At 33.4% G+C, this 25338-nt stretch overlaps 1 protein-coding gene across 1 annotated transcript; it reads right to left on the reverse strand.

The window, feature by feature from the left end:
- Positions 1-14: 14 nt before the first annotated feature.
- LOC123549380 (L-proline trans-4-hydroxylase-like) lies at positions 15-24195 on the reverse strand. Its single transcript, XM_045337419.2, has 9 exons — positions 24094-24195; positions 21499-21586; positions 18901-18979; positions 15164-15274; positions 9480-9574; positions 7794-7881; positions 6864-6993; positions 5539-5690; positions 15-3985 (listed from the first exon to the last, which is right to left on the reverse strand). The coding sequence occupies exons 1-9, from the start codon at positions 24095-24097 to the stop codon at positions 3857-3859; spliced, it is 876 nt and encodes a 291-aa protein (XP_045193354.2). The 5' UTR covers positions 24098-24195; the 3' UTR covers positions 15-3856.
- Between the last annotated feature and the right edge of the window lie 1143 nt (positions 24196-25338).

Here is a 25338-nt window from a genome sequence, read left to right on the forward strand (position 1 = left end):
AGGAAAACGCCGAACAACAATCTGCAACTTGTACACATTAAGTTCTGATCAGAATATCTACTATCTGTCCGAAAACTATATTTCCAAACATCAAAATAGTAAGTATAGCGTAGTTAAAAGGATATAACTAAACAAACCGTATCAGAAGTCAACGTGGTATAATGTTTACGGTGTTGCTGATGCAAAATTTAGATAACATTGTACTTGCAATAAATAGAGCGCCATCTCTTGCAACAGTTTTTACTTTACAATATTATGTGGTAAGGTGGTGTTTTTAATAGGGGAATCGCATATGCTGATATAAGAAATTACTAATTTTAATAGTAATAGTAATAGTAATTGTCATTTTTAAATTGATATAAGAATTTGACAGAACTTTGTTCCGACTGAAAGAAAAGTGTTTCCAAGAGTTTCCGTATACTTTACCGCAGTGTATTTTTACATGGGCTGTTACAAAGTAACCTTTAAATTATATAAGTAGTACATAAACCAGTATTAACAAAACGAGTTTTATAAGGTTGTTTATGTAATTTAGAAATCCTGGGCATGTATTTCACCATATCAAATTTGCCATAACTGTGTCTATAATACTGCAGGAATTTTGCAGAGTCGTCATCAGCTGCATAACGAAGATTGCAACACAGTTTTCTTGAAATCTAAGTACATTTGACAATGCTAGAGCAAAATGAAAATTTAGCATTTCAACACTTTAAATTTAGAAACTGGTGACCTGCCAGCTTCTTACTGCTACTGCTGTTAATGTCAGATTTACATATCTAATTGATTAGTACTACTGACATTAATCTTTAATAACTTTAGCTATTGCTACTGTCAGTTTCGTACGTTTTCCTTCAGCTACTGCTGCTACTATCAGTTTCATATGTTTTATTTTGCTACTGCCCACAATTACTACTAATGTCATTATCCTGTTGTTACCGCTAACGGTTACTTCATGTTTGTCTTGCCGTATAGCAACAACTAATTAACTATTCCTGATACTATAATGTTATTAGTAAGGATTTTTGATTTTGGCTCTGTTAGTTAGCCGAGAATTGTCGTATTGGCCGATGCCGCTAGGCCGAAGCAGTTAGACCGAGGCAAATACGATAGTCCAAATCAAAATAATAAGCCAATGCAAAACCATCTAAATAATGATTATTTTATCAATTACCGTCATATTGTTAAAACAAGAACTGTCACAGTAGACAGCGTTCTCAACTATTTTGATGCATAATAATGAACTGGGGCACATCTGAGGAACTTGAGCTATCACTGAAGTGTTTTATGACACTAATATGGATGGAGATATTTGACAATAATTTGTCTCTCCCTGTCTCTAATGTATTTTTAATAACAGAGATAGACTGTATCGAAACATTAATATGTACAAAGTGTAACTAGTACATAATTCATGGAATATTGCTGTAATAGTAATGCACCTTGTGTCATGACATGTGACTATTAATGTAGAACAACTGTTTCAAATTTGAATCAAAACATTTAGTAATAAAAGAGAAAGAGCAAAAGTGCAATATAACTTTAACATGTCATTCTAATGTAAAAAGGGAGCATTTAATATAAATAACGGTTCCTGAGTTCTAGACATTGCGTTATATGGTGAGTACCACTTAATTTGAAAATGTATACCCGTTTACTAAATCTACCGATCAGGACAACATGAAGTCAGTGACAGTTCTTCCAAAAAGCATATTATATTCCAATAAAATAGTTGACAAACTCGTTTCATTATAACACACTAAATGATTATCGCGTGTATTGTCAGTAAAGATTTAATTAAGTGTTGACAAAACTTAAGGAATGTTTAAAAAGCCGAGTTGCTTGAACAAATCAAAAACTGCATCTCTTTTGACCAAGTATATAACATTTATTTGTGTCTCACCATTGTACATAATGTATATTTTACAAAAGTTATAAACAACAATATATGAAAGTACATTTTCACTCATATGTTTATAGAACTATACTATATAGAAATAAGTAAAGCTAAAAAGAAGATGCTAATCCATATGTTAAAAGAGTGTTGAAAATGATATTTAAAAAATGGGCTAAAGATGCAGATATAACTCTCGGTCAGATCGAATGCGAACTGATTACATTTATTTCTACGAAGTCATTATAAGATGAAAAAAAAAACAACATTATTTAGTGCAGCTTTAAAACTGCCTTTTGTTTATGTCATAACAGGTCTTGGCACAAATTATATTGAGTTAATGATTTGAAAACACAACAGTAAACTTATCGACAACTTGCATACTCTCGAGGTTTGGTTTTATTGATACAACATGATCAAGTAATTTAATCCTAAGATCATCATACAGAGCGCAGTTAAAAACATGATTTTTAGATTCAACAGCTTGGCAAAATGGACATGTGATATTTTCTATACTTAGGTTTTCGAACCTACCAGTTTTAATTTTTTACATGTGCGAATTCACAACAACATTTACAGTATGCAGAGCGGTTTTTAGGATGCATTGGTGCTCTGTGGTAATCTCAGCTTGATATCTACAATAATTTCTAAGTTATTAATATTACAACATCTTCTAGTATCTTTTGAGGTTCCATTGGTAGTTTCAAGCCATTCAACAATAAATTGACTCTTCATAAATGCCTGAAAACATTCTACAATATAGGTTTTTGACAGACATTTACGTAAGAACACTTGACAAGGTTACATTCAGTTACCTGCTTTTTTACAGAAAAGAAACATGTTTATGCTAGCCATATCACTTGCCCAAACAGTGATCCGTTTATTTGGTACGCGTTGAAGGAGTATTACAAATACAGACCCAGTATGCGGATATTGTTTTCTAATGGTGAACAATAGGGGGTTGCTTGGCAGGCCGCATCAGTTGTGTAACAAGGCCTAGTGCATGGCTGGCTATAATTTCGCAGCCTATAGAAACTCCAGTATTTAAAGGCAAGTTCGTTTATGAATAAATTGAAGAGCAAACAAAGGGGAAAAGGTTAAGCCTCGTCTTCGTCCAGAATGTACACTGAACGAATCAATTTTACATGATGACGAAACAGGTAAAACAATGACCTTAAAGCACTTAATATTTACACCGAAAAAAGAACAGTTTCATGAAGATTTTTATCCATAAATTGGTTTTTGTTCATACTGTCAAAGGTTTTTCTAAACTCTATAAATGAGCAAAAAGTTCTACCTAGTATCAATTAAAGTAGTCAAGTTGTACGTCCTCTTCTTCTTGCAAGTTTCTTTTTCATTGTATTCGGTCAAAGCACTTGGACGATAATTTGGAATTTAACAATACAATTCATACAAAAGCTAAAGCGACACCTCTTTATAAGAAAGGGTCTCTAGGATCAGCAGCAGACGACTTTCCATTGGAATGTGTGTGGTTTTCGAGATGGGTTAAAGGAATCAGATACTGTCCCGAGAATATCATTTACTAGCTGAGATGAAGCAAACTATTGCAAACCTCGCCAATTAGAGTTACCATAATCTTGCATGATAATACTGAATATTTAACCCTTACCCTGCTAAATTTCTATAATAAACTTTGTCCATTTTTCAATTTGGACAGTAATATTAACTGTTAAAAGGGGTGCTTACCAAAAAGATACTCAGTCTGACTGAATGGCGGACAATGCAGACCATGATCAGCCTGCACGGATCTTGGTCTGCACTGGTCGCAAAGGCAGGATCCCTTGCCGCCAGCAGGATAAGGGTTAAATATGTAACAAATATATTTTAAACTATAACAATTATGGTTTATAGACTTTTCTCAATGTAAACAAACTCTACAGAAAGCTTAGGCAAGTCCAGCGTCATTTTTATTTCTTATTTATATCGTAAATTACTCTTGCATAATTATTCACTTTTTTCGTAACTCTGAGTTTGGTCTGCAAAGTCGACAAGCTTGTCATCCCCACGTTTTATGAAGTTTTTACCCGAGTAGTCTGTGTAATTGTTGCATTCCAAAATTGCTGTATCTGGTACCTGGAAAGAAGTATGAACACTTAAATGACCTCGATTAACGATATCTCTCTCAGCTTCATATGCATCTTGTTTAAAACTACTGTTCGCTTCACTTTCCGTAACAAGGGTTTTCTTGGGTTTTCTTCATATACTTGTATATATTTTTGACAATACCAAAAAAATATAATTATATATAAATAACTCTTTCAAAGGGCGGTAACAGGACCTTCAAAATGGCTTGATTAATTTTGCAGCTATTGTCAAACCAACTTTGATATGGCCTTTCCCATTGTAAATTAAAATCATTTTGGCTATGAAAAAAAATGTAATATTTAAATTTTATGGATTATCATTAAACTTTCAGAATATCAGTGTTTGATATCCTACATAAAACGTTTCCAAGTGGACTTAAATTTTGTATCATTTCGAAAAACAATGATTTTTCTATTTTTTGCGGGTCAGAATTTTACTAAAGGAAAATCAAACTTTATGCCATTTAAATGGCATCATGTAAAATTCAAAACGTTCCTACAACCTCGCCTAGAGACGTTTAGAATTGAGGTATACTGTAAAATCATTAAATTTCGTGGGCATGAAATTTCGTGGTTTTGGTCAAAACGGCAATTTCGTGGGCATCTGAATTCGTGGATTTCAACTTTGGACATAAAATGAAGGGAAATTTTACTTGTTCGTTGGGATTAAATTTCGTGGATTGACTCAACCACGAAATCCACGAAAATTAGTCCCCCACGAATATTAATGATTTCACAGTATCTTATATGTGTATCTTGCAACATAAAGCTGGATTCACGTAAAGTTTTTTTACCAGTTTAGTGGATCAAACAGCCACCATCAAAGAAATAAACAACCATCTCTTTGATATTCCTTGTAAGACAAATATTGATGGTTTTACTTTATGATTAAAATATGACAGGGTTTCCGCTTATTTTCTGACTCATTTAATCATGTTTAATGTCATCAGATACATAAAGAAAATTATGATAGTAAAAAACTAAGTAAAACAGGCATTACAGACCACCTCTGAATAAAAGACTACAACTCTATCAAGATTTAGTTACTATTTCAATTATTACCAATGCCTGAAAATAGCCAAGACTGTACAGTGCAGCATCAACGAATAAAAATATAGGCGCTAAAAATCGTCTTCGTTTTCCCACCAGAATAATTCACCTGTTATTAGAAACCGTCAGTTAACAGAGACCAAGTTTCTCATTTCTAAAACGGCGTCTTTTAATCTAAATCGATTTGACTGTAATGGAATTTTGACTGATCTACCTTTTCTAGCCGGTACGCTTAACGCAACAGGGAGAGCTCGGATCTACGGATCATGGGGCCGTGGGTTCGATGCCCGGGCGAATCGCACGTTCTCTATGACGTTTTCATCAAAGACGTCGTGTATGAAATCATTCCTTCTCCACCTCTAAATCATGCGGTGATGTTAGCATTTACTTGTATATACTGGTAGATACTGGAACACTTGTTAGGCTAACTGCACACCGTTACATAACTGAAATACTGTTGAAACAAGTCGTAAATCTAAAAAATAAACATACCTTTTCTAATTTCGTATACTCTGGACAGATGTCAGGCTTTACCGGACTGTTGCTTTTCTCGTTAAAAGAGACGTTGAACGCTAGTCGCCTTTTCTCGCTGTTATTTTGTCCACTACAGTGCAACAGGTTACAGTGAAAGAAGAGGACATCACCTGAAAAAGTCGTGTACAAATTATTTTAAAAGCACCGAGCAAAATTTCTAACCGGCCATCTCCCATATAGCAATACAAACGATTTTCATGATATCAAAGGAATATCACTGAACTTTGTAACATACAAATGATGATACTATATTTTGAAATGTTGATCGCATAATGCAAAATATTAATGTAACTATGCACATTTTACTATTCACTTTTAAGCATACGTTTGTATCACAACAAACTGATGAATAAACGTTCAAAATACTTGCGTTAGTTCCAAAATAACAATGCTGTAAGAGCCTTATTAAGAAGTTTCAAACTCAATCTGTATATGTGCTAATTCATTACAAGCATTTTTAGCATTTCAAAAGCTACAGCTATTTGAACTGTTAATTATAAACTGCTGTCGTAAGTACTTTCAGCACAGATTTAGTGCGTATATGTAATAGATTCATTCATTTTTACAAGCAGTTAATGTTATATGTCATCTGATAATGTAAACGTATTTCTTACTTAACAAGGTATGTTTGAAGTTTTTACAAAGTAAAATGTCTCGGTACAGAAAAAAAATGTTTTCCATCTTCCCCGCTTAATTTTTGTATACAAAAAGGGGGGAAATCCACCATGATTACTTTTTCCTCATAGTTTTTCCCTCTTACATTTTTGTGCTAAAAAATTAGAATATTAGCCAATTGGTTCACCCACCGCCCCCACCCCGGGTTATTCCCCCATCCCCAATTTGTTTTCCCCTTACGTTTTTAAACACAGACATGGGAGAAAAAAATAAACAGTTTTTTTTTCTCCCCCTGGATATTCCCCCTTAGTTAATGGGAGAAAAAATAACCGGTTAGTTTTTTTCTCCCCCCTAGTTATTCCCCTCCCCCACCTAGTTAAAGGGAGAAAAGAACTAACCAGTTGGTTTTTATTCCCTACTCTGGTTTTTTAACCCCCAACCCCCTGTACAAAACTTGAGAAAAAAACAACAAAACTATTTGCCCCAGGTCTGCAGGCACGAGAAATAAAGTTTAAAGTTTACTCCCCAAGCTTCGACCCTGTACTGAACTATAGACTGGTCAACAGCACATACTATGGACCGGCAACATATATAAGGGGTCATGTTCAAATAAACTTTCTTTCCTATTGAGAGCCAATAGACAAATTTTAACAAAAAAAATCATGAACCTGGTTGGAGATCAACGTATATAAGCTCATACTGTTTCTTCAACAACTCCACCCGTTCTAAATCGGCACCTTGCTGTCCTCCAGTCTTGCCATGATCAATTCTGCCACATTTATGTGACCCTCGTAATACCTGAAAATACATAGATGTACTTTATATTATAACTTTACGACAGAGTTGTCGTTCTTAACTGCTGAAAACAAAGTGGAATAACGATAGGCCAAAATTACAATAGGCTTCTGACGCACTGACTGTGATGAGTTTTCGTCAAATGTATTAAATCGGATGGCTAGAATGTTTTCGCAAGATTTCACCTGTATTTGTTACTTATACTTTTATGTTTATGTATTTATTTTTTGTTGGGTTTGTCGACACAGTTATAGGACTTATGGCACATTTCAAACTTTTCAGGGTGGAGGAAGACCTGGAGTGTCACTCCGGGCATGATAACCCCACAGGCAAACACATGCGTAAAACCATCAACCCTCAGTAAGTCACGACTTCCTCACATGAATATTTCTACGCCCCAAGTAAGCCTCGGACCTTTATCGGAGAGGGGCAAGTGATTTGAAGTCAGTGACCTCAACCACTTTTTTTTCAATTTAGAAATGTAATAAAATTGTTCTTATATTTCTATCAATCCTTATACAAAATATATCTATTTGTATATCTGCTCAAAAAGTCAGTATCTTGGTTTGGCAACAAGGTTAGAAGCATCATATTTTAAAAGTACCTCAAGTAAAACTCTCGCATATACTAAGTGTTTTGCGAATATAAATGAGTGTAAACACGTAAAAGTTTCAATAGCCTATGTAGGCTTCATCATTTTAGTTTTTCGTCCAGGTCAGTTTCGAAACCCCCATACGGACAGGCGGAGGTCTGACTGTCACGATACCTAGCGACAAAAGCGTAACTGACAGTGAACGTCCTACCATAAGTCCGCCATTTTCTTGCGTGCATTCATCAATTGCAACAAACACGGCCATCATATCTGGACGCAAGCAATAGTTGTACCAATATCTGCACAAAAACAAACTATTTAACACATTTAACATAAACCCACAGATATGGATTGTCTATAACATTTTTGCTGAATATTTGTGACATCTTTACAATGAAACAAATCAAATATATTTTTCAGTGGTAAGAAGCAGAAAAACGGGGAACTTTACTTGATACATGATATAAAAGCATACTTTTTTGTTATATATATGTAAGATCAAAATATGTATTACTCTTAAACATAGTGCCCTACAATTTCGCTTGTGGCTATTCCACTTGTAAAAATATTGCATCTGGTGAAATGTATTTTGACAAAATGTTACTGGGTAGATACTGTAAATCATATTTGTTAGCAGATGACTTATTTGCGTAAACTTAAACTTCGCACTGATCCACAATCATGAACAATTATAATGAATTCATGTCCCAAGAAAATAGACGAAATTGTTATGGCTGAAAATGATTTCACAGTATCATTTAGTTAATCGTAAAAGTGTTGTCATTTTGCAACTGTTTTACGATTATTATTCATTCTATTTTTTTACTGTTATGGAAACTACACTTGAATGAGACAGAATATAAACTATAAATAATCCGAAATTCTTTGCAAAATGTACTTACAAAATATAGATGTATATAAAAACCTACATAAACATGAATCCTGCAGACTACGTAGAACTACTTGCCTATTTTTCAATATTGTGACGTCATGACGTAATGCACGTAACGTTGCGAGAATAAATAGGTATAATTTGGTAAAACCAATAGAAAATCATTAGATGAGAACATTTGTCTGTTTTACGTGTACGATCAAAATATATTTCACCAAGTGAATATGCAGTATTTTCACGAGTGGCGCATGCTCTTACACTGAAATAAACAAGTATCCTTTATATATTCATTCCGATTGCTACACTGCCGACTGATTTAGACATCAGACTTTTGTTATCATATAAACTAACAAGAGCACAGCAATGCGGAGCAATATATGCCCGAGGGCATGACCTTTGACTCCTAAGTGTGATCTTGACCTTGAATCAAGTCATCCGAAACATGGGCTCTGCACGTCGTCTCGATGTGGTGAACATTTGTTTGTAGAAAACATGTTAAAATTACTGGAGGCACATTGTGTTGAAATTTACTGAACTACTCATGCAATAGTGATAATCAAGATATTTTTAGAAATCTATACCAAATCATGTGTCATGCATTCATGCCAAGAACATCTTTGTTATAAATAGTTGTATACTTTCAGCTGTATGTGTTAAAATGATACTTCCGTGTACAGTTGTTTAATGTAGAAGACTCGTCCTCCACGAAAATGTTTACTCTAAACGTTATTTGTATCATATGACAAACTTTATTGTATATATTTACAGTGTATGTAAAAAAAACTGTACTGTATACGTCAATGGAAATATTCTGTCTGTCTGTCTGTCTGATATCTAGAAGACAGAGAATGAATTAATCATGTTCTTCTTGCCATTAACCCTTCTCCTCGAACCCATCCCAAGCTTTCTGAAAAATAGCAGTTATGAACCATTGAAATTCTCTTTGTAATTTACAACATAGTTAATGTGACTCTGGTTAAGTTGTGAGAAATCAATGTTAGGTACCCGTAATCTTGATGCCATTCGAATTTTCCGCCAATTTTCGGTTCCTTGATAAGAAATTTAGAATGGTAGTGGTACAACTCTTCCACCCCTAGTAACTGAAATGAAATACCATTTCTTCATAAAATGACATAAATCACATATTATATTTGAGTGTCAACATTTGTTAGTAACAATAAAGTTTTCCCAAAGTTTGTTGAAAATTGTATTTTGTAAATTTTTGAGGTGGGAATTTTTAGGGCCAAACAAAAAAAAATATTTGAAATGAGATAAAGCGCTTGAACACTTTTAAAAACATCGATATTCTACATGATTTTTCACAATAACTCAAAACATGTTTTCATCTTTTGTGCACAATATTGAATTTATTATGGCATTTAACGTTGTTCTATACAATAATATTACAATATTTAGACGAATCATTATTAAAACCAGACGAGCCTTAGAGTTAACAATCACTGAACATGGTAGTAGTCGGTTAGAAAGCTCCGTCACAGCTTATGTTGTATTGTTATATTTGTCCGAGAGCTCACGGACTTTTATTGCAACAAATGAGGCCAAAAAAAGTTTATACATTTTTGGAAACAAAAACAATATTTCATATCCTCCATAAAAACCCATTTCTTAAGTATCAAAGCCGTGCGTATCTTTATTTTGTTCACTTATGTTTGTGATATTAGGGGGTAGAGTAAAGTTTACGTCTACTATAGTTTTTTCACTGTTTAATTACAGTTACTATTTTAATGTCAGTAAATGTATATATGTCAAACAATGACAGCAATAAGAAAATAATACAAATGGAATGAAGGGCAAACTTGATATTCAAGGTCAAAGGTCAAATTTATGTGAAAATCACAAAAATTGGCATATTTGAAATTTATTTTTATTCTTAAAAAAAGATTGTTATCATAAGTCACTCATTTTTATCTATGTAATGTGTATATATCAGCAAAAATCAGAAATATAAATATTATTGCAAAAAGTCAAGGTCAGCCCTGATAATTGAAGGTCAAAGTTTATTTTCATGCAAAAAGTGAAAAATGTTACCTTTACTTTTTCTAATCTGTTTAATATGTCTTCACATTATTAATCGCTGAAGTTAATTCGTTTTAATGTTTGTATGTCAGGCAAAGTCAGCAGTGCAGAGGTAACCCCAAAACCGCCAAGGGCAAAGCTAATATCAAAGGTCAAAGGTCAAATTTGTGGGAAAAATTGCATAAATAGCTCCCTGTTATAAATAACAGATACCTCTTTTCATAATTAGTAATTACTCGTGATTAAGTTTAATGTATATATGTCCCACAATGTCAGTAATAAAATATAGTCTGGAATGAGTCAAGTTCAAATGTGATATTAAGGGTCAAAGGTCATTTTCAGGTACAGTAATGAAAAAAATAGCTCTTTAACTTTTCTCAATGTTGATAATACCTTGTCGATATAAGTCAAGGATATCAGTTCATTTTAATGTAAAAATGTTAGGCAATGTCTGGTATGCACATACAATTTCAATTTACCCGAAAATGAATTCTAGCCTTTAACATCAGGGCTGATCTATAGACTCATGTCTGATGATATCTTCATTGTTTACATTGACCCATATATATATTAATATATATATTAATGACAAAATACCTTAAAACAATGAAAAGTATTGCAAAAATGTTACTTTTGCGATCTTTCACACGACATTTTACCTAAGCTTTACCAATCACTGTTTTTGAAATTAGATCTGTATTGCTGACATTGCCTTACAATTATACATAAGCAAAAAATATTTTCAATGAAAGAAATGACAAGTTAATTTTTAACGAAGAAAAAAATAAATATGCTGTATTTTGAATTATTTTTTTACATGAAAATGACCTTTAATGTCAGGTTTCACCTTGACCATTTTTTCATTATTATTTAAACAGTGATGTTGTCTGTTATAAATATTTTAGAATGAATAATAATCAGTTTTACTAGTGACAGAAATACCTTAAAACAATAAAGAAAAATCATTGCAAAAATGTTGCTTTTTGCGAATTTTTACACAAATTTGGCCTTTGACCTTTAAAAATAGGTTTGCCTCTGACTTATTGGGATAAGAACTACATTGCTGACCTTGCTTGACATGTATACATTAAAGTAAATTGGTAATAATGAATAATATCAACAAGCTATTTTTGTACAAGCAATGAGTAAGTATGCTGTATTTTGTGTTTTTTTATACAGAAATGACCCTAACCTTCAACACTAGGTTTGACCTTGACATATTTCCTCTTCCATGACATCGTCTGACATATATATATATATATAGTAAAATGAACAACGATCATTACTTAAATGACGAAACAAATACTTTTAAACAATAATAATTATTACAAACAGGTAATACTATTGCAACATTTTACTCACCTTTTTGACCTTTGACCTTTGATATTATGTTTGACCTTGAATGTTTTGAAATTGTATGCGCATACAAGACATTGCCTAACATTTATACATTAAAATGAACTGATATCATTGACTATATCGACAAGATATCATCAACAAAGAGAAAAGTTAAAGAGCTATATTTTTCATTATTTTACTTTCAAATGACCTTTGACCCTTAATATCACATTTGAACTTGACTCATTCCAGACTATATTTTATTACTGACATTGTGGGACATATATACATTAAACTATCACGAGTAATTACTTATAATGAAAAAAGGTATCTGTTATTTTTCAAACAGGGAGCTATTTATACATTTTTTCCCACAAATTTGACCTTTGACCTTTGATGTTAGCTTTACCCTTGGCGGTTTTGGGTTACATCTGCGCTGCTGACTTTGCCTGACATACAAACATTTAAATGAATTAACTTCATCGACTAATAATGTGAAGACATATTAAACAGATTAGAAAAAGTAAAGGTAACAGTTTTCACATTTTCGCATGAAAATGAACTTTGACCTTCAATTATTAGGGCTGACTCGTGATTAAGTTTAATGTATATATGTCCCACAATGTCAGTAATAAAATATAGTCTGGAATGAGTCAAGTTCAAATGTGATATTAAGGGTCAAAGGTCATTTTCAAGTACAGTAATGAAAAAAATAGCTCTTTAACTTTTCTAAATGTTGATAATACCTTGTCGATATAAGTCAAGGATAGCAGTTCATTTTAATGTATAAATGTCTGGTATGCACATACAATTTCAATTTACCCGAAAATGAATTCTAGCCTTTAACATCAGGGCTGATCTATAGACTCATGTCTGATGATATCTTCATTGTTGACATTGACCCATATATATATTAATATATATATTAATGACAAAATACCTTAAAACAATGAAAAGTATTGCAAAATGTTACTTTTGCGATCTTTCACACGACATTTTACCTAAGCTTTACCAATCACTGTTTTTGAAATTAGATCTGTATTGCTGACATTGCCTTACAATTATACATAAGCAAAAAATATTTTCAATGAAATAAATGACAAGTTAATTTTTAACGAAGAAAAAAATAAATATGCTGTATTTTGAATTATTTTTTTACATGAAAATGACCTTTAATGTCAGGTTTCACCTTGACCATTTTTTTATTATTATTTAAACAGTGATGTTGTCTATTATAAATATTTTAAAATGAATAATGATCAGTTTTACTAGTGACAGAAATACCCTAAAACAATAAAGAAAAATCATTGCAAAAATGTTGCTTTTTGCGAATTTTTACACAAATTTGGCCTTTGACCTTTAAAAATAGGTTTGCCTTTGACTTATTGGGATAAGAACTACATTGCTGACCTTGCTTGACATGTATACATTAAAGTAAATTGGTAATAATGAATAATATCAACAAGCTATTTTTGTACAAGCAATGAGTAAGTATGCTGTATTTTGTGTTTTTTATACAGAAATGACCCTAACCTTCAACACTAGGTTTGACCTTGACATATTTCCTCTTCCATGACATCGTCTGACATATATATATATATATATATATATATATATATATATATATATATATATATATATATATATATATATATATATATATATATAGTAAAATGAACAACGATCAGTTACTTAAATGACGAAACAAATACTTTTAAACAATAATAATTATTACAAACAGGTAATACTATTGCAACATTTTACTCACCTTTTTGACCTTTGACCTTTGATATTATGTTTGACCTTGTATGTTTTGAAATTGTATGCGCATACAAGACATTGCCTAACATTTATATATTAAAATGAACTGATATCATTGACTATATCGACAAGATATCATCAACAAAGAGAAAAGTTAAAGAGCTATATTTTTCATTATTTTACTTTCAAATGACCTTTGACCCTTAATATCACATTTGAACTTGACTCATTCCAGACTATATTTTATTACTGATATTGTGGGACATATATACATTAAACTATCACAAGTAATTACTTATAATGAAAAAAAGTATCTGTTATTTTTCAAACAGGGAGCTATTTATACATTTTTTCCCACAAATTTGACCTTTGACCTTTGATATTAGCTTTACCCTTGGCGGTTTTGGGTTACATCTGCGCTGCTGACTTTGCCTGACATACAAACATTTAAATGAATTAACTTCATCGACTAATAATGTGAAGACATATTAAACAGATTAGAAAAAGTAAAGGTAACAGTTTTCACATTTTCGCATGAAAATGAACTTTGACCTTCAATTATTAGGGCTGACCTTGACTTTTTGCAATAATATTTGTCTTTCTGATTTTTCCTGAAATATACACATTACATATATAAAGATGTGTGACTTATGATGACAAACTTTTTTCTTAGAATAAAAATAATGTTCAAATTTGCCAATTTTTGTGATTTTCACATAAATTTGACCTTTGACCTTGAATATCAAGTTTGCCCTTCATTCCACTTTGATGAATTTCTTATTGCTGTCATTGTTTGACATATATACAATTACTGACAATCGAATAGTTACTGTAATTAAACAGTGAAAAAAAACTGGTAGACGTGAAATTTACCTTACCCCCTAATATGTTTACAAGTGAGTTTTACCTCCCCTATCACAAACATAAGTGAACAAAATATAGATAATAGGCACGGCTTTAACACTTAAGAATTGGGTTATCATGGAGGATATGAAATATTGTTTCCAAAAATGTATAAACTTCTTTTGGCCTCATTTGTTACAATAATAGTCCGAGAGCTCTCGGACCATATGTCTTGCCGACTTAAAATAAAACTAATCTTATCTTATCTGATAGGACTTTGAATCCAAAATTTGCATCCTCAATCCAATATGGAATATTTTGTATCCACTACAGTGAGATTGTACTTCTGCATATAGGTAAAGGATTAAAGAAACTACAAAGGAGAGGCTATATCACAAAATTTCAACAATGAAAAGCAAAATCTGCGCAGTTAATGACCTTCATCTATTGTTATTATTGTTGAATTTGGCAAGTTGTCGTGTTGATGAGGCGAAGACCAAAACAATTATTTATCGACTTGTTGTCCTGTCAAACAACGCAAACACGACAACTCATGGCAGAAAGCTGCCACCACACGCAACTGTTACTGACACTGAATACTAGCCATTGTAAATTTGCTTATACCGGTACATAACACAATTTCAGCAGTGTGATTAAGCAATTTTTAAGGAGGTTTGAAATAGCCTGTGTATTTGTAAAAAAAAACAAACCTTTTCTGCTGTGGTGACAACTTTTTCACATCTCGACATCATACCAGTGACGTCATTTCCTGGATGTTGCCACAGACAAATGACTGGTGATCGGCCATCTTTGTCAGGTACCTGTAACAATAGGGGCAGACGTGTTCTTTTTCACAAGAAGTTAGATATACAGTTAAATCATTTGTTGTGATATTAAGTAATACAAAAGCAGGACTAGATCAATGAAGATATCACAACATTGGTCATAAATACTATTGACTGGCAACGGAGTCTTACCATTAATACCATTACCACATGGTTTTATAATATAAATCGTCGGTCCATAGTTCGTACTCGGCAAAAGAAACTTAAAGTTTGATTTGCTTTACTCTTTTAAGGTTGTGGACCCGTACACTATATAATGACACTCGGCAACTTTAGTGTGATTCTGAATTCTTGTTAGACTATCCGGCACTCTTCGGACGTAAAATTGCTCAATGGTAGAAAAATTATATACGGAGAATACATATTTGCTAATTGTCACAACAGGTCTACCACTTAACACTTATTATGCTGGACACGACTGATTCTTCCTTTGCAACCAGTCAGTGTAGATCATGATCAGCCTGCACATCCGTGCAGTCTTATCAAGATCTACACTGTTTGCCATTCAGTCAGTATCTTTTTGGTAAGTATTCCTTTTAACAGTTAATGGTACTGTCCAAATTGAAAGATGGACAGGTTCATTATAAAAATTTAGCAGGGTAAGGGTTAAGAGTAGTTTGCACTTAATCTAATTTTGCTTACATATGCAAATAGCCCTTAAACGCGCTGTTCTTGAATTTATGCTTTATTTGCATGGAAGGGGTCGATCAGTGTCACAGTATGGTCCCATTATAAATTAGCAATTCAATCAGAAGGAAAAATCTTAAAACTGTTATTCACTTTTAAATGGGATTCTTTATCATCTTTAAAAAGTTGTATAATGACAAAACGAATAAATCACACTGGCCATAGCTTTATCAGATCAAGTGGTTCCAACGTTGTTTGAGCGGTGAATTTTACGCCGATCATGCAGATGGGGAAATATGGCCGATACTACAAATTTCCGGTATTGTAAGTATGATTTAAAAGAATTTCTATCCGTTAAATAACGGATCAAATGAAAATGATGGGTGCACCTGGAGCGCAAATGTGTCTATGTTTTATCACATGTGTCCATTTAGCTGAGATTTTTGCCGTTTATTCAAACACTTCTGTACAGTCCGGAGGGGGAAGGAGATTTGTGACAGTTTTTGACAATATCGCCTCAAATATAGTGTTTATCGGGAACAAGTAACTGTTCAAACACTTTTTATGTAAAGAGCTACCTCTTAAAACAAAGCGTGTGTATTTTCATAGAATTATTCAGGGTTGTTTCTGAAAAATCGGCCGAAAACCTAATGCAACGCCGTTTCGAGTGGGTCGCTATGCAACGCAATCAAGTGGATACCGTTCTGTGTCTTACTTGCGAAGTCTTATCCGTCTTAAAAACAGTCATTACAGCCTAACAATGAATAAATTTAGAGAGTTTTATATCATTATAATGATCCCGCCATTTCTAATATCTGTATAGTTACAGTTTGTTACTTTTAGTCCTTTAAAACCAATACATTGCGATTTCATTACTGATTTGTTGTGCATTTAAGCTCTTCATACAAAATAAATAAAATTTGGTCCATGATAAAAGTATTGTTTAGTTGTTTGTATATATTTTCATTCAAATTCCTGGTGAAACGTTCATTTTTTCCAGAGAGATAAAACACAGAGACCGTTAAAATTGGCCAGGGAAAATACAAGATTTTATTTGTCCTCCATAAAACAGAAACGACGTAATAAATCTCTATGGTCGCCGTTCAAAACTGAAAATACAAATGAAATACAGACACCAATGAAAAAAACAACAACAACAAAACGGATTAGCAATGGTAAGAGAGACGTGTAACCAAGCAAACGATTAAGAGCGTTTTCTCCATGTCCTCAAAGTGAATAAAAAAAACCCACAAAAACGAAAATTCTGCTAACTCCAACTTCAAGCACCAAAATATCAAGAAAGAAACCTGCTCACAATAAGGAATTAGAAGAAAGAGCTTTATCTGATGAAATGTTTGAAGAATTAAGAGTAAGAAACAGATTTGTAGATACAGACATTGCAAGCGACAAGGCTGTCCTGAAACAACTTTCTAACTCTTATCAAATCGAATAAGTACCCGTTGGCAAACATCGATTTTCTTCTTTGGTTAGAGACAGTAAAATAGTACAACTGTGACACGTCTCTCTTAGTATTATTGCTAGTCCGTTTATTTTCTTTCATTGGTGTCTGTATTTCATTTGTATTTTTGCTTTTGAAAGGCAACCATAGAAGTTAATTACGTCGTTTCTGTTTTATGGAAGACAAATAAAATTTTGTCTTTTCCTGGCCAATTTTAACGTTCTCTGTGATTTATCTCTCTGAAAATAAATGAACGCTACAACAGGAATATGAACGAAAATATGTATAAACAACTGATCAATACTTTTATCATGGACTAAACTTTATTTATTTTGTATGAAGAGCTTAAATGCACAACAAATCAGTAATGAAATCGCAATGTATTGGTTATAAGGGACTAAAAAAGTAACCAACTTTAACTATACTGATTTAAGGAGTCAACCAGCTCTTGGCATGCTGTTCAGTACCATTCGTGGAGGAGATAAACATCCTTGAACTGGTACTGTTTTACGAACAATTACTGTTATTTACTTAATGATATTGTTCGATGTTCATCCTTGCTTTATGTTTTTGTGTTGATTTTTTTTACAATATCCGCAAAAATATGTTAAATGTTAAGCGAGCGTAAAAAATGTAAAAGTACAATAATATAAAGAGTCAACGCGCTTTTGGCATGCAGTTCAGTACCATTCGTGGAGGAGATAAATATCCGTGAACTGGTTCTTGTTTTAACGAACTAATACTATTATTAACTTAATCATACTTAATGATATTGTTCGATGTTCATCCTTGCTTTATGTTTTTGTGTTGATGTTTTATGTCAATGTCCGCAAAAACATGTTAAATGTTAAGCGAGCATAAAAATGTAAAGGTACAATGTGTTAGAAATGGCGGGATCATTATAACGATATCAAACTCTCTAAATTTATTCATTGTTAGACTGTAATGACTGTTTTTAAGACGGATAAGACTTCGCAAGTATGACACAGAACGATATCCACTTGATTGCGTTGCATAGCGACCCACTCGAAACGGCGTTGCATTAGGTTTTCGTCCGAGTTTTCAGAAACAACCCTAAATAATTCTATGAAAATACACACGCTTTGTTTTAAGAGGTAGCCCTTTACATAAAATGTGTTTTAACAATTACTTGTTCCCGATAAACACTATATTTGAGGCGATATTGTCAAAAACTGTCACAAATCTCCTTCCCCCTCCGGACTGTACAGAAGTGTTTGAATAAACGGCAAAAATCTCAGCTAAATGGACACATGTGCTAAAACATAGACACATTTGCGCTCCAGGTGCATCCATCGTTTTCATTTGATCCGTTATTTAACGGATAGAAATTCCTTTAAATCATACTTACAATACCGGAAATCTGTAGCATCGGCCATATTTCTCCATCTGATTGGCGTCAAATTCACCGCTCAAACAACGTTGGAACCACTTGATCTGATAAAGCTATGGCCAGTGTGATCAATACTGTTCTAAAACGTTTTTTGTTCTCAGTTACCTTATACGAATGTTTCATCATTCCTCCTTCTATTACGGTTTTCTCAATCTTATGCACTTCATCTTTACTGAACAGGCTCCTGAAAAGTATTTTAGATCAATAACTTAAATACTGGCTGTTGCTTGCATATTTATTTTGTTTTAGTTTTAAGTCACATCGACTTAGTTACGTTCTTATTATGACTTTCAAATTGAAGACCCCAGAAACTTCCTCTCCGAACGTTATTTTAGGCCCGAGCGGCATCTTAGTAGATTAATAGAACTTTCAACCTCTCACAAGCCAACTGGACGGTTTCCACAAATGAAGACTTTAACAGGGCTCTAACCATATATGATGAGGGCCCGTGAGTTCGGGATAATTACTCGGTAATTGAGGTTCCCGGCTTAAATTTTAGCTGACACATTATGGTAATATACCCGTAATGCCAATCGGCAATTTCCGTGCAATCACGTACTCTATGTGTGTGATTTCGACACTCCACTGTTGTTAAGCAAAATAACTTTCTGTTATGGCCGAAGGTTGCCGAACCCATTACATTGAATTATAATATATATTGTTTGATAAGATATTACTTAGAACTGATTTTTAGAAACGCTCGATACAAAATCTATTGCCGAGCAATTAATGTCCCCTACCGGAAAGGTTTTTGTTGATAAATCACCCAAAATTCATATGTAGCAGAAGCGTAATGTATATTCTCCATTTTGCCTTTTAAAGTCATTGCAACTATAAAAAAATGTCCTGCATACCAGATTTCCTGATAATTATCTTGTACTTTTAACAACCTTTTGTAACTGATGAAAACGGTCATATAGTCAACCAGAAAAGCGTACAACCGGGCTGACATGCCGTACAACATAAGATATGGTGGATACTTTCTTTAATGCCTTATACACAGGTTTCATGATGCACAGGTTTCATGAATAAATGTCTATGAATTCATCTTTTGTACTGACTGACAAACAGGCATTATGATAGAAGACAGGAACTATGATATTTCTCCATATTTACTTCTACTTATGAAAAAAGTTTCAGGAAAATATCTGTTGTACTTTAAAAAATATTACTGGATCCATCTTTTGTGACTTACTAATGTACGACAAACAGACGAAAGGACAGTAAAATGGACAAAATATCATATCGTGCATATTTTCTGTATTGCCTTCTGTCTATGTATCATGTTTCATGAAAATTTGTACTTTTTAAGTTATCAAAAGATTTATTCATTGGCATATTTTTTACTACTTGTTGCCATAGCAACCAGATGTGTTGAAGTATTGAAGTAACAAGAAAATAAAAAGAATAATCTTCTTACTGATCAAAGTGTAATGGCTTGCACTCGTACGGAAACCAGATTTGCAGACGGAGATTTTAATTTATTTTTGCCATATAGACCAGATTTTCTAAAAGAGCCAAAGTTCAAAACATCATGCATTATCACCCGGAGGTACTTTCTTTATGACCACACCAAGTCTAATTTATCATAAGCTGGTTGTAAAATACACACGTCATCATGATGACCTTTGCCTGAGTAAAAATAATGATAGAAAATCGATCTATATCTCCAGCTATTGATCGATCACCATTTTAAAGAATAAGGGTTATCAATAGACCGTAGGCAAGTTTTACATCCACCAGCCTAAGCCTTCGTCACTGACTGATTTGAAATTCTGTTCAGTTTGACCGTCAGTGTAACATTGATTTTCCACACATTACCTCAAAAAGGGCAAGCTACTAACCATAGGCAATCATTATATGAAATCTCACAATTGTAGACCAAAGCATTCTCCAATAATTCATAAAGAAACTGTTTTCAGCCTCATTGTGACCTTGACCTTTGACCTCGTAACACCCAAAACAATATAAGTCATCTCCTGACCACATTCAATTATCCTGTTAAATTTGTCTACTATAGCCTCAATTCTTTCTAGTTACTGAACGAAAGTCGAGTTCAGACTGAAGGTCACTGTGTTCCTGATCTTTGACCTGCTTCTTCCAATGATGGGCGGAGGCAATGATTATAAGAAGTTTGACAACTGCAGAACCAAGTCTTTGTCAGTTTTGAGCGGAAACCGTTTTTCAGTTTTGAGGTCATTGTGTCCTGTTTTTTTAAGATCTATTGATTCGCCAAATAGATGAAGTTCATTTTCTGACCACAGATAATCTTCCTATGAAGTTTGACTATTGAATGAGTTATTTAGCGGAAACCGTTTTCAATGAGAGAGTTACTGTGACCCTGATCTTTTGACCACTGACCCTCAACACCATAGGAGTGATCTACTGACCAGAGGCAATCACCACATGAAGTCTTATTACTGTAGGCTAAAAATGTCCTCTAGTTATTGATTGGAAACAAAAATAGTTACTGAACTTCGCATGGACCGAAAGATCGGTCGATATGAACAAAAACAATCCGCACAATCAGACTAAGAAATACTTATTTCAACTTAGCCTTTGTTTCAGTTAAATAACTGCATCGATTCTCAGGTAAGTGCAGATTGCACCATTTTTCGCTGTCACAGATTTCTAATCAACTTCTGTACCAGTGGATTACGGGTCTCTTTCGCACCAACAAAAAAAGACACAAATTAGACTTACCGAATTACTACATATCCATTTTCATCAAAGTCTTTTTTCATATTTTCCGACACTCGGAATTTTCCGATCTCGAACTGGTAGTCTGTACCTGGCAACATTTAAATTAAAACGAAATATTTAAAAAAAATTTATACAAATGCGTGCAACATAAACACGCATTTTTAATGAACTGTTATTCCCCGCGAAAAAAGATTGCCCAGAGCCCCTTTACCTCCTAAAAGTTACCCTTTAAAAATTTTGTCCATATCTACAGCCAGTAATCTTTTACGGAAAGATAATATTTCTTTTTTAATTAACCAATTTTACTTACTGTTTTATTGAAAAATATATTCAATACTTTAAAAAGTAAAAAATTATTTAGAAAATTTCCTAAAAACATTATTTATCACTTTACCGCTTATTTCACTGTAATAAATTACAGCCCGGCAAAATTGTTCGAGCTATCTGTAGTTGGAGCCATAGAACAATAAACATTATATATATATGAATTTTACCGTGACCGGTTGACGCGTTCGAGCAAAGGCTGGTGTTCGAATTATCCAAGTTTGAGTGAACGAAGTTCGACTGTAGTACACAAAAGCATATCAATTCAACAATAAAATAAAAAAAATAAAAAGTGTTCAAAACCGAAATGTTTTCCAAAATCTGGATGATAATCTAAAATTTTGTTTTCTCTGTTATAAAGTCAACGTGATTCTGTGGACATGCACATGCGATCAACTGCACGGGCATTCGTTATAGCACAAGAACGTGTAAATGTTGTCACTAAACGCTCTTTTCTGTTATTTAACTCCCGTTTTTCAACAGGGCTTAGTTACAAACCAGTGACATATTATAATAATCAAAGATGAAATATAATTAAATTTTGACACGGAAGGAGTTATGGATCTTGAATTGAACTTCACAGACGTTTACATTGTGCATAATAAACAATGACACATGGGATCGTCCATTAGCAGGTAATATCGTTAGCTCTGGAATTATTGTCACACGAGTTGCCGACATCAATGGTTAAACCATTATTTGTTATAATAATTGAACTGTAAGAACAAAAATGAAATGTAAAAAATGATTTCAAATATATACCTATCTTGGTGTAATGAAAAACATTTGGATAGTTGTAAAACGACGTTCTAACGTTAATCACGCCGATGGAAAGCGTCGTTGTGCCTACGGATACAATTTGTTAATTGTTGCCAGGGTAACATAATGTGTCTCGATCCCTTTGAAATATTCAGACTTAATCTATATATTTATATGTAGTTACAAAGATTCTTTAGACGGCAAATTATAGTCATCCCATATTTACCCACAGAAACAAGCTTCTAAGCAACTGGCTCAATGGTTTTCAATCCTCCAAAATGTCCAGCAAGTCCGTGAATTTTAAGTATCAATAGTTAGTGATGCCGGGTAGGGGAGGATGGACCTCTACCTACATACAACTCACATATGTGTTGTCCCTTGATTCAGAAAATTCTAATATTTATCTTTATCGATAACGATGACAGTTTAAGGTATTCAGTCTTACCTATATCATGTATGCCGCGACCTTCAGTATAATATTTAAGGTGGTGTTGTGATGCATATTAACGTAAGAAGGTTAAGGTAGTGGGGTGATGTAAAGCACAGACAATACATTTTAATTTAATTCATTAAAAAGGCAGCAGCAGATTTTAGGACTCGTCGAATCCAGATTCGCGTTGAGGATTTAACCCTAATCATGCTGGACACGATTGATTCTGCCTTTGCGACCAGTGTAGATGATGATCAGCCTGCACATACGTGCAGTCCGATCAGGATCTGCACTGGACGCCATTCAATCAGTATCTTTTTGGTAAGCACACATTTTAACAGTTAATGGCACTGTCCAAATTGAATGACGGACACGTTCATCATAGAAATAAGCTGAGTAAGATGGATAAAAAGAGATAATAACGTTGTAAAAGAAATCAAAAGATAAAAATTGTTTCTAAAGAAAGATCTATGTGTACTTCTTAGCGTAGATATTTTTAATCTTATTAAAACTCGATCTTCTCATGCGTAGCGTTATTGAGGAGACGATTTTAATCACATTGAGACATTTTGTAACTTTTATGGGTAGATCTAGCCTAAAATTTTATATCATTTAGCGTTGATTTTATAACTTTAAGAGTTTTGATTTCATATATCATTTAGCGTAGGTTGATTTTAGAGTCACTATTGTATTATTAAGCGTCAACTGTATTATTTAACGAATCTGTATATCTCCACTTCCAACTTTTGTATCATGTTATCATTACTTAACGATAACTTGAATAGCATATAGTACAAAGAAAACATTTTGTAAAAGATAGCAAACTTTTAACACAGATCTGTAATCTTTCGCTCTTTTATTTAGGTACGCTTCACCATGCTATATCACGACTATTAACTTTTCTCTCTTTTTTAGCTAATTCGTTTTAAAGGGATTACTACTCAAACCAGTCTTAACGATGCCCCATACATGAATACGTTAATCACTTAAAATATTTTCAAGCAATTGCACGTTGCAATATTCATAAAGGTATGAAATTAAATTTTCTTTGATTGAAAGTATAGACGAAATATAACACTTACTCATATTGAGAGATGCAAATATATCCGTAGAATATAGATTTGCAAAACAAACTCAAGGTTATACACTGATGTTACTAATCTTTCCGATAAAGGATATTCACCTGTTATCGGAGAAGTTCAAGGACAGCTTATTATCATATGTGGATTGCACTCATTCATCATTATGTGGATTGCACTCCTTCATTAACGTTGACTATATTTATCGTATTTGGACTGCACTCCTATGTATAATATGTGGATTACATTAATTTGTCAAAAATAGACTGCTTTCATTTAATATATGTGGACTGCACTAATTTCTCATATATGAAATGCACTCCTGTGTAAAATATGGACTGAACTTATTTGTTAAATGTGGACTTCACTTCTTTATTATATGTAAACTGTTCTTGGGGAGAACGCCTGAAGCCCAGTCCGTACCTACTTGTGTAGGGATAACGCATGTTTTTTCGTGTTATAACGTCTGCAGAATCCCGAGGGATTGGTTGGTGCCCGAGCCCGTAGGGCGAGGGTACCAAGGTATCCCGAGGGATTCTGAAGATGTTATAGCACGTTCAAAATGAACATGCGCTAACGCTATTCTTGCAATAAGCGCAAAAAAAACCCTAAAAATGAATACATTCTCCCTAAACGTCATTAAATTTCCATGAATGCGCGGGAATATCTAAGTTGTTTTTCCACGATGACGTCATTTCCATTTGAATGATCCTTTTTGGGGCCGTAATACGTTTACGCTTTGCCACGGAACGCGCATATATAAAAATGTGTTATAACAGCACGTGAGTGCGAGAATCCCTCTATTAGCACACGTTAAAACACCCACGAAAAGTGAAAAGAACAGCAGTTTTATTCTAGAATAATTATCCATGTATACTTAATTTATGGAACAGAATTAGTGCAAAAACTGCATTGGGCTTTCGTACATCCAATCTTGCGATTTACATATATGCGTTTGTGATTCTCATGTTCACATGCTTCCTTCTGACATCCCATTTTGCATGTTACATGACCATTTGTGCATCTTACGTTTACGTGTTTCTTTCAGACATTCATACATGCTTAATTGTTTCATTTCAATAACATGGTTACTTCTTCATTAGTCTATGACATTATTTTGCTTTCGGTCATGCTGCAATGTGCTGCATCACTCGGTGTATTAGCTTGTGGTTAACCTAGACAATTTGTGTTGTCTATGAACTGATGATATGGACAGAAGTGGCTACTGGGCGGGTTGAATATGCTAAC

The sequence above is a fragment of the Mercenaria mercenaria genome, chromosome 15 (genome assembly GCF_021730395.1).
Source record: "Mercenaria mercenaria strain notata chromosome 15, MADL_Memer_1, whole genome shotgun sequence".
NCBI classification, from domain to species: domain Eukaryota; kingdom Metazoa; phylum Mollusca; class Bivalvia; order Venerida; family Veneridae; genus Mercenaria; species Mercenaria mercenaria.

Bases quoted from the DNA above. Each gene is read 5' to 3' on its own strand.
- LOC123549380 (XM_045337419.2), bottom strand. The intron at 6,994-7,793 runs GTAGGACGTTCA...ATGTATTTTCAG, and splicing joins AAGAAAATGGCGGACTTATG to GTATTACGAGGGTCACATAA. The intron at 5,691-6,863 runs GTTCATGATTTT...CGACTTTTTCAG, and splicing joins ATACGTTGATCTCCAACCAG to GTGATGTCCTCTTCTTTCAC.